The sequence below is a fragment of the Oryctolagus cuniculus genome, chromosome 8 (genome assembly GCF_964237555.1).
Source record: "Oryctolagus cuniculus chromosome 8, mOryCun1.1, whole genome shotgun sequence".
NCBI lineage: Eukaryota > Metazoa > Chordata > Mammalia > Lagomorpha > Leporidae > Oryctolagus > Oryctolagus cuniculus.
Genome location: NC_091439.1, coordinates 52,351,198 through 52,362,465, shown reverse-complemented (window position 1 = coordinate 52,362,465; position 11,268 = coordinate 52,351,198). Strand labels below are relative to the sequence as shown.

The window sequence follows — 11,268 nt, the reverse complement described above, 5'->3', positions numbered from 1 at the left end:
TAATTTACTTTTCTTTTTTTTTTAATTTATTTTTTTATTTAGTAAATATAAATTTCCAAAGTACAGTTTATGGATTACAATGGCTTCCCCCCCCATAATTTCCCTCCCACTTCCACCCCTCCCACCTCCCCCTCCCTCTCCCATTCCATTCACATCAAGATCTCTCCCATTCCATTCACATCAAGATTCTTTTTTTTGTTTTTTTTTGACAGGCAGAGTGGACAGTGAGAGAGAGAGAGACAGAGAGACAAAGGTCTTCCTTTGCCGTTGGTTCTCCCTCCAATGGCCGCTGCGGCCGGCGCACCGCACTGATCCGATGGCAGAAGCGAGGTGCTTCTCCTGATCTCCCATGGGGGTGCAGGGGCCAAGCACTTGGGCCATCCTCCACTGCACTCCCTGGCCACAGCAGAGAGCTGGCCTGGAAGAGCAGCAACCAGGACAGAATCCGGCACCCCGACCAGGACTAGAACCCGGTGTGCCGGCGCCGCAATGCGGAGGATTAGCCTAGTGAGCTGCGGCACCGGCCAAGATTCATTTTCAATTATCTTTATATACAGAAGATCAATTTAGTATATATTAAGTAAAGATTTCATCAGTTTGCACCCACACAGAAACACAAAGTGTAAAATACTGTGTCAGTACTAGTTATAGCATTACTTCACATTGGACAACACATTAAGGACAGATCCCACATGAGAAGTAAGTACACAGTGACTCCTGTTGTTGACTTAACAATTTGACACTCTTGTTTATGGCGTCAGTAATCTCCCTAGGCTCTAGTCATGAGTTGCCAAGGCTATGGAAGCCTTTTGAGTTCGCCGACTTTGATCTTATTCCGACAGGGTCATAGTCAAAGTGGAAGTTCTCTCCTCCCTTCAGAGAAAGGTACCTCCTTCTTTGATGGCCCCATTCTTTCCACTGGGATCTCACTCGCAGAGATCTTTCATTTAGATCTGCTTTTTTTTTTTCCAGAGTGTCTTGGCTTTCCATGCCTGCTAATTTACTTTTCTTAAAAGATGTACTTTTTTTTTTTTTTTTGACAGGCAGAGTTAGACAGTGAGAGAGAGACAGAGAGAGAGGTCTTCCTTCCTTCCTTCCCCCTAAATGGCCACTACAGCCGGCATGCTGCGCCAATCCAAAGCCAGGAGCCAGGTGCTTCCTCCTGGTCTCCCATGCGGGTGCAGGGCCCAAGCACCTGGGCCATCCTCCACTGCACTCCTGGGCCACAGCAGAGAGCTGGCCTAGAAGAGGGGCAACCGGGACTAGAACCCAGTGCCCATATTGGATGCTGGCGCCGCAGGCAGAGGATTAACCAAGTGAGCCACGGTGCTGGCCCAAAAGATGTACTTATTTTTAAAGTCAGAGTTACAGGACAGGAGAGACAGAGAGAGAGAGAGATATCTTTCCGTCTGCTGGTTCACTCCCCAGATGGCCAAAATGGCCAGGGCTGGACCAAAATGAAGCAAGGAGCCAGAAGCTCCAATCAGGTCTTTCACATGGCTGGCAGGGTCCCAAACACTTGTGCCATCTTCTGCTGCTCTTCCCAGGCCATTAGCAGAGGGCTGATATGCCACAACTCCAGCGCCAATTTACAATTTTAAAACTCAATTTTGACCTGAATTTAGAATAAAAGTTCCTGCCACAAATTGGAGTATACATACGGACAATAGCAAATCTCAACTGGAGAATTTAGTATGAATATTCTTAAGATATTAAACTTTCTCACAGTTCTACTACTATGTTAAGCATCAATCATAATAAAATAAAAATATGAGTCATACCTATGATAGAAGATGTAAAAATCTGCTTATAATGAGCAGGAGACTGAAAAATAGCTGGTATATGAATTTGCCTTCGGGGAAGATAAGCAGATTTCATTTTCTGGCCACTTGGGAAGCACAGCTCAGTGTCATTTATCTCCTGAAATAGAATAATTCAAATTATTATAACTACTCTAAAAAATCCTATTTGCTAATGAGCATATTATTTCATAAATATGTTTAGCAAAACATTTAGTTTTTATTTTCACTTCTAAAATCTGAAAATTTTCTGATTTTAAATGACAAACCAAGTATAGTAGGAATAGCTATTGTCAAGAGCCTCAGGTGATCACTGACATCATACGTAAGAGTGTTAATTATTAATTTAACAACAGGAGTCACTATGCACTAACTTCCCATGCAGGACCTCTGTCCTCAAAGAGTTGTATTATGAGAGTTAATAGTAAAACTTGTTCTCAAAGATTTATTTCATTTTAGTGTATTAAGTGGAGGATAGTCTTATGTCTCATAAGTTATAGTTATGTCTAAGTGCTCACAAAAGATGTATCATTCTTGGGTTCTTCTTTAATTAATTTTCTCAAAAAACAAAAGAATGCTTAAAAAAAGTGAAATCAACTTTGAACAGCCTTTGTCTCAACTGTTGAACATTTTTTTTCTCATACAATTTGTTTAACTCTTTGATTTACAGAGTCAATCTTCTGTGTATAAAGTTAATCAAAAATAGATCTTAGTAAAAAATAAGACTAGGAATAAGAGAGGGAGGAGGATGAGGGGTAGAAGTGTGGGTGGGAGGGTGGGTATGGTAGGAAGAATCACTGCTCCTAAAGTTGTAATTATGAAATGCAAAAAGTTAGTATTCCTTAAATAAAAAGTTTCTTTGGGAAAAAAATAGCTATGTGTAGCACCTTTTAACTCTAAATCAAAATACCTTTCTTTATTTGCCCTGGAATAAGTTCTTTAATATTTTTTGCTAGGAAAAATTTAACTGATGTGACTGGATCATCATATATCTATTCCTGGTTATGACTATAGTAAGAAAGGCACTGTGGCACAGCAGGTTAAGCTGCCACTTAGGATGCTCACATTCAAACTGGAGTGCCTCGTTTAAGTTCTGGATACCTCACTTCCAATCCGGTTTCCTGCTAATGGGCCCGAGAAGCAGCAGTTATGGCCCAAGTACTTGAGCTCCTCCCTGCTATGCACATGGGAGGCCCAGATGAAATTCCTGGCTCCTAGCTTTGGTCTGGCCCAGCCCCAGCTATTGCAGGCATTTGGGGAGTGAACCAGAGGATAGAGGATAACTCAGAACTCTGTCTCCCTCTCCTCACTCTCTGTCTTTGAAATAAATAAATAAATAAATCTTAAAAAAAATTACAACCAACACTAACCGATAGAATAAATAAAGGGGAGAGTGATCCAATATGGGAAGTGAGATACTCAGCAGACTCATAGAATGGTGGATGTCCTAAATAGCACTCTGGCCTCAGAATCAGCCCTAAAGGCACTCGGATCTGGCTGAAAAGCCCATGAGAGTATTCCAGGCATGGAAAGCCAAGACACTCTGGCAAAAAGATCTCTGTGAGTGAGATCCCAGTGGAAAGAGCAGGTCTTCAAAGAGGGAGGTACCTTTCTCTGAAGGGAGGAGAGAACCTCCACTTTGACTATGACCATGTCTAAACAAGATAAGAGTCGGAGAACTCAAGGGGCTTCCATAGCCTTGGAAACTCATGACTGGTGCATAGGGAGATTACTGATGCCATAAACAGGAGTGTCAATTTGTAAAGTCAACAACAGGAGTCACTGTGCACTTACTCCTCATGTAGGATCTCTGTCCTTAATGTGCTGTACATTGAGGCATAATGCTATAACGAGTACTCAAACAGTATATTTCACTTTGTGTTTCTATGGGGGTGCAAACGATTGAAATCTTTACTTAATGTACACTAAACTGATCTTCTGTAAAAAAAAAAAAAAAAAAAAAAAGAAAGAAATTATCAATTCCCAACTTGACTCTCACTGGGATTAAACATGACAATAGGTCTGATCTGATTTCATCATCATTTAAAAAAAAAATCATCTATTATTTTTCACTTTATGTTTCTGTGTGGGAGCAAACTGTTGAAATCCTTACTTAAGGTATACTAAGCTGATCTTCTGTATATTAAGATAATCGAAAATGAATCTTGATGTGAATGGAAGGGGAGAGGGAGTGGGAAAGGGGAGGGTTGTGGGTGGGAGGGACGGTATGGGGGGGGAAGCCATTGTAACCCATGAGTCGTACACTTTGGAAATTTATATTCATTAAATAAAAGATAAAAAAAAAAATTATAACCAATTTTTTTTTTGGTAAAGTGACTCAACTTTATTCTTTTTTTTTACAACCAATGTTTAACAGATATATTTTTACCCTAATAATAATCTGATCAGCAAAACTGAGCTGACAGCCAAAAATACAAACAAGCACAGTAACAGAGTAGTAGAAGTAGCAGTAGAAAAGGAATAAGGAGCTATGACTAATTAAACTCCTATTTCATGCTAGACACTGCAACACATACTTTGAAATATATAATAATTTCATTTCATATTCACAACTACCAAGAAAGATTTTAAGTCAAAGGTGAAGATGTGACTATAGCTAGAGTTCTGAAGGGCTTAAAAAAAGCCATTTGCAGGCCAGCACTGTGGCCCAGCGGGTAAAGCTACCGCCTGCAGTGCCAGCATCCCACATGGGCACCGGTTCGGGTCCCAGCTGCTCCTCTTCTGATCCAGCTCTCTGCTGTGGCCTGGGAAAGCAGTAGAAGATGGCCCAAGTGCTTGGGTCCCTGCACCCACATGGGAGACCCAGAAGAAGCTCCTGGCTCCTAACTCTGGATTGGCTCAGCTCCAGCCATTGCAGCCATTTGGGGAGTGAACCAGCGTATGGAAGACCTCTCTCTCTCTCTCTGCCTCTCTGTAACTCTACTTTTCAAATAAATAAATAAATCTTAAAAAAAAAATAAGCTATTTGCTCCAAGAATAAAACTGGCTGGTATACAGTTTTGGTACTTCTTTTGTTGAAATTCAAGTAGTAAGCATTAGAAGAAAATGCACCAAGAGACTGCTACATGTCCTCACCTGTAAATCCTTTACACTGTAGTTGAAGCAGGCAGCCCCTCCTAACACAGGTTGAATTTCCTCAGTCCTGGAAGTTTGCTTTAAACTCAAAGACAGTGCTGTCTTTCTGGAAACCAAATCTTGACTGCTAAAATCCTGCTGCTGATACAGCATGCCTTTCATCATTTGCAAATGCAAACAGTCTAACGAGATATCATTCATAGCATCACTCTGCCTTTCACCTGTGTCACTAACATGCAGCCCAGAAACTGCCTCAGCAAAGTAGCAATCTGTTACTTTCTGATCCACTCTGTCTGGAATAGTCAAGTTGCACTGGGATGTGTTTTGATATTTCAGCCACTTGCTTTGAGTAGGTTTATTATCAGGAAGTAAAACATCCCATGGAGTCACTTTCCTAGATTCTTCAGAGAAAGAAGTTTCACTTTGGTCCCCAGGCCCAAAGCTACAAGGAACTGCTGACTCTTCATACAAGTTGAAAAAAGGGGAATCAGAAGATTCTTGTGTGTCACAATCAATTACACAGGAACACGAATCTAAGTCAGGTGGCCCATCAGCAGACGGCAAAGTAATAAGTGGAACTCGGACTCTACTTACTAATGGAAGCCTTTGAATGCTCTTACTTTCCAGAGGACTGGACTTTTTTGTTCCTGAAAGAAACAGAATACTGATTAAATAATGTACTACAAGTCATCACCCCAGCTCTAGAAAAAGTGGATATCTACACAAAAGCAAGAAGTATAAACTTGCCCTACAAATATAAAAAAATAATGTTTTAGTCTCAACAAATGAAGACTCTGAAATTCTTTTAAGGTTGATTATCTTATAGTCCTCTTTTTCTTTTTCTCCTTAGCTAAGAATATTTTTCCTAATTATTATTTCATATTTATATAGCACTTAAGTTTCCAAAGCACCTTTTTTCTTAAAAAAAATCCTTTATTGATTTGAAAGGCAGAGTTACAGAGAGAGAAGGAGAGACAGACAACAGAGAGCTTCCATCTGTTGTTTCACTCCCCAAATGATCACAACAAACGGGGCTGGGCCAGGCTAAAGCCTGGAGCCAGGAATTCCACCCAGGTCTTCCATGTAGGTGACAGGGGCCCAAGTACTCAGATCATCTTCCGTTGTTTTCCATGGGAAAGTGGAGGAAGCTGAATCTGAAGTGGAGCAGTGGCCGGCACCGTGGCTCAATAGGCTAATCCTCCGCCTGCGGCACTGGCACACTGGGTTCTAGTCCTGGTTGCTCCTCTTCCAGTCCAGCTCTCTGCTGTGGCCCGGGAGGGCAGTGGAGGATGGCCCAAGTGCTTGGGCCCTGCACCCGCATGGGAGACCAGGAGAAGCACCTGGCTCCTGGCTTCGGATCAGCGTGGTACGCTGGCCTCAATGTGCCTGCCATAGCGGCCATTGGAGGTAAAGGAAGACCTTTCTCTCTGTCTCTCTCTCTCACTGTCCACTCTGCCTGTCAAAAAAAAAAAAAAAAAAAAGTGGAGCAGTCAGCATTTGAACCGGCACTCCTACAGGATGCCTGCATTGTAGCAGTAACTTAACCCACTGCCCCACAATATTGCCCCTCAAAGCACTTTAAAGCCAAAAAAGTACACATCATTCTATTTACAGATGAGACTACAGAGGTAACATTATTTACCAACTGGCAGAGTGAGGACAAGACCCTCAGAACTAATTTTTTTTTTGTATCTACTTTATATACCTTCCACAAAGACTAAAGTTCACGGCTCAATGGCCTAACAATGTGATTGTGGCTTCCTTTATATATTTTTTTTTCCTTTATATACTTATCATACTTATTTACCCTTCAGAGCAAGGAAGACTTTAGCTTCCTTTGGACTATGATATGTGATAAAAATACAATTTTGGTAAAGTCATGGCAGATTTTGCCTGAAAGACTTTCATAAGTACTTCTACCTGCAAGTAGCTTGAGTAAGAAATATTCCAGGAAATGTAAGAAGTAACACATATTTGAATACATAATTAACTAACACTTCATAAGAGCTACATAAGCTTAAAGTTTTAATTTTACAGAGCTATTAATTCCTGTTTTATAGTAATGTACCTTCCTGACAGTTTCTGTTTTGTTTGGAAAAAAACTGGAAATGATTCAGAAAGTAATAATGCAGAAGATGAGCCAATGAATACTCTTTCAAAATATACTATGCTATATTTCTAACAAGTCAATCAAACAATGCTGACAGAAAAGTTAAAACTGCATTAAAGAAATAAAAGATTCATGGCATAACTGTGGAAATGATATTTGATTCCACTGCTACTACATTTGCTTTAGAATACCCACTCCTCCCATATTAACTCTTGTCTACTTTGTTAACTTCTACCAACCATACCCACTAAAACTTCACCAGACCATCTACTTTTCTTCTTTATGTCATCCAACATTTTTTTTCTTTATGTCATCCACTCACAACCTTGCCACCCAGCATAACTTCAGAATCATGGGAAAATATACTGATGAAATTATAAGGAAAGAGAAAAAAGCTAGTTAAAGGGATCCTACAGAATAGTACTACACTTAACAAGAAGCAGGATATTACTCATAATAAAGAGTCAAAAATGTATGAAAACATAGAGGCCTGAGGAATTTCTTGCTATTGACAGGATATCAGAGCAAAACAAAAGGGGTGGGGAATTAAAAGATTGTGTTAGGGTTAAGCAATGGTATCGATGAGACATTCACGAAGAATCATTCCACAAGAAATGAAAGGGCTGTAAAGGAGTTGGGCTCTGGGGTAATAGCTATGAAAAATATTGATGGCTGGTGCCGCGGCTCAACAGGCTAATCTTCCACCTAGCGGCGCCAGCACACCGGGTTCTAGTCCCGGTCGGGGCACCGGATTCTTTCCCAGTTGCCCCTCTTCCAGGCCAGCTCTCTGCTGTGGCCCAGAAAGGCAGTGGAGGATGGCCCAAGTGCTTGGGCCCTGCACCCTATGGGAGACCAGGAGAAGCACCTGGCTCCTGCCTTCGGATCAGTGCGATTGGAGGGTGAACCAACGGCAAAGGAAGACCTTTCTCTGTCTCTCTCTCTCTCACTGTCCACTCTGCCTGTCAAAAAAAAAAATATATATTGATAATGGTAGAAGACACTTTTAGAAACCTGTGATAAGAAAGGTGAGAAGAGAAATAAGAAGGAACTGAAAGGGAGTCTTGTACTTGAAATAGGTATCTATAACAGAAAAAAATCAAAAGGAAGAAAGGGTGTGGGAAGGTTTCAAGAGTTCTAACAGTGGATCTGGTCCCAAGACAATTGTTTAACTTAGTAACAAACAAATAAAAAACTTCTTTTTACATGGACAGACAGATATTGGGGTAATCTGGTAACAACTATCCTCTAAGTTGACAAAATGAAGGTCACCATGTAAAGTTCTTGCTTTCAAGGACTCCTTAGAGAATTCTAGCATGAAATCTCCATCTCTTGAGTTCAGTGAGAAAGTAGAAACAGGGTTCAATGTTTGCTCTGATGATGTCACCTGTCCAGAAAGAAGAAAAAAAGCTACAGTCCAAAATCTTACTTTTTCCCTATAGTTTGAATGAATTCTAGTAATCAATGTTATAAAAAAAAATCACAATTTTAAGCACATTATAAAGTTACCATGGGAACACAGAACTATAAGTCTTCTTCCAAAAAGTACAGGATAAAATAGACTCATTAAAATCAGTAAGAAAAATAGAAAATAAAGTACAGAGTATAAAAGTCTTTTGATTTATTTAAATAGATGGTTTCTAATTTAGACTGATCTGGTTATAGGGAGTTGGTTCTGAAGATCAATTTCCATCCTAAGGGGCTTAGGTCAAATCACACCTCACGTATGGAACTATGAAGGTCTAAATTCCTGCATACTCAAAACACTGATCAGTTTTCCCAGACGTACTCAGGGTTTATCTACAGTTTATCTAAACTTCAAGATATTCCTTCCAACTCAATCATTTGAACTATCATTCTTTTTAAGCTCTTGATAATTTGACCAGAATGGAGCTGAGGTTTCCATCTTCAACATCAATGATAAAAGATGCTGTTTAAGCAAAAATACAGTATTAATGAACATATATATATAAAGGTTATAGCAAACCTCATTAATCCTACTTCTGAGAACTAAATTTTTAAAAACTTTATAGTGGGTATTTTCACATAAAAGGCTTTTAAAAATTGAGTCATCTATTTAGTTAATCATGCCCAATTAGGAAAAAAAAAGATATTGCTTCCAGAGTGAACTGTTTTTTTCTGTTTTTTTTTTTTTTTGTTTGTTTGTTTTGACAGGCAGAGTGGACAGTGAGAGAGAGAGACAGAGAGAGAAAGGTCTTCCTTTGCTGTTGGTTCACCCTCCAATGGCCGCCGCTGCAGCCGGCTCACCGCGCTGATCCTGGCAGGAGCCAGGATCCAGGTGCTTTTCCTGGTCTCCCATGGGGTGCAGGGCCCAAGCACCTGGGCCATCCTCCACTGCACTCCCTGGCCATAGCAGAGAGCTGGCCTGGAAGAGGGGCAACCGGGACAGAATCCGGCGCCCCACCCGGGACTAGAACCCGGTGTGCCGGCGCCGCAAGGTGGAGGATTAGCCTATTGAGCCACAGCGCCGGCTAAGATGATTTGTAGCACTCTTGGCTGGCTTGCTGGTCAACACCGTCAGCACCTCAATCACCTAGCAATCTGCAGTAAACTACAGCATATCTCTTTTTTTTTTTTTTTTTTTTTTGACAGGCAGAGTGGACAGTGAGAGAGAGAGACAGAGAGAAAGGTCTTCCTTTTTGCCGTTGGTTCACCCTCCAATGGCCGCCGCGGCTGGCGCGCTGCGGCCGGCGCACCGCGCTGATCCGATGGCAGGAGCCAGGAGCCAGGTGCTTTTCCTGGTCTCCCATGGGGTGCAGGGCCCAAGCACCTGGGCCATCCTCCACTGCACTCCCTGGCCACAGCAGAGGGCTGGCCTGGAAGAGGGGCAACCGGGACAGAATCCGGCGCCCCGACCGGGACTAGAACCCGGTGTGCCGGTGCCGCTAGGCGGAGGATTAGCCTAGTGAGCCGCGGCGCCGGCCATATTTATAACTTCATACTGTTCTTAATGGTTTGAACTTCTTTTGAGTATGTGTATGTATGACAATATAGATTAAAGGTTTCAGGGTGGACATTTTGCATAGCAGTTAAGATGTCACATGGGCACTGTGGCAGAGTAGGTTAATCTTCTGCCTGAGGTGTCAGCATCCCATACAGGCACCGGTTCTAGTCCTGGCTACTCCTCTTCCAATCCAGCTCTCTGCTATGGCCTGGGAGGGCAGTGGAATATGGCCCAAGCATTTGGGCCCTTGTACCCACACGGGGGACCCGGAAGAAGCTCCTGGCTTCAGATCGGTGCAGCTCTGGCCATTGTAGCCATTTGGGGAATGAACCAGTGGATGGAAGACCTTTCTCTCTGTCTCTATCTCTGTAACTTTACCTGTCAAATAAATAAATAAAAATCTTAAAAAAAAAAAAGAGCGAGAGAGAGAAACGTCACATGGGACACCTGCATCCCATATAGGGGTACTTGGGTTCAAGTTCCATTGTTCCACTCCCAATTCCATCTTCCTGATAATAACACACACCCTTGGAGGGCAGCAAGTGATAGTTCAAGTAGTTGGGTTCCTGTCACTGAAGTGGAACACCAAGACTGCATTACTGGCTTCTGGCTTCAGCCTGTCTCAGCCTTGCTGTTTCAGGAATTTGAGGAATAAAACAGTGGAAGGGAAATCTGGTGTCTGTGTATTTATTTCAAATAAATAAGATAAAGAAGTACTTTTTAAAATCTTAATCCTGGGGGCCAGTGCTATGGTGCAGCAGGTAAAACTGCCGCCTGCAATGCCAGCATCCCATATGGGTGCTGGTTCAAGTCCTAGCTGTCCCACTTCCTATCCAGCTCCCTGCCAGTGGCCTGGGAAAGCAGCTGAAGAGGGCTCAAGTGCTTGGGTCCCTGCACTCATGTTGAGAGATCCAGAAGAAGCTCTTGGCTCCTGGTTTTGGCCTGGCCCAGCCCTGGCCGTTGCCACCATTTGGGGAGTAAACCAGCGGATGGAAGCCCTCCCCTCTCCCATATATATATATAAACTCTGTCTTTCAAATAAATAGGTAAATCTTAAAAACATTAAAATAACTAGAGAACAGTGAAGAAAGAATGAACTTTTAAAAATGAAATCTTAATGCTTAAATTCTTAAAATATTTTCTTGATTAGTCACTGGGTTCCAAGAATTATGCTAGGAACTAAGGATGACAATGAGTACTCATAGTCCCTATACTCAAGGAGTTTGGTCTAACTGAAGATACAAACAAAAGGGGAATTATAATATAATCATCACCATTACAATAATTTTACTATATAATAT

General features: G+C 41.7%; 1 protein-coding gene across 1 annotated transcript in view; it reads right to left on the bottom strand.

The window, feature by feature from the left end:
* The window catches only part of ZGRF1 (zinc finger GRF-type containing 1), a 107,065-nt gene that overhangs the window by 60,321 nt on the left and 35,476 nt on the right, over nucleotides 1-11,268 (bottom strand). Inside the window, 3 exon segments of the mRNA XM_070047739.1 lie at nucleotides 1,719-1,920; nucleotides 4,896-5,542; nucleotides 8,275-8,389. Of these exon segments, the coding sequence (XP_069903840.1) occupies nucleotides 1,719-1,920; nucleotides 4,896-5,542; nucleotides 8,275-8,389 (964 nt within the window).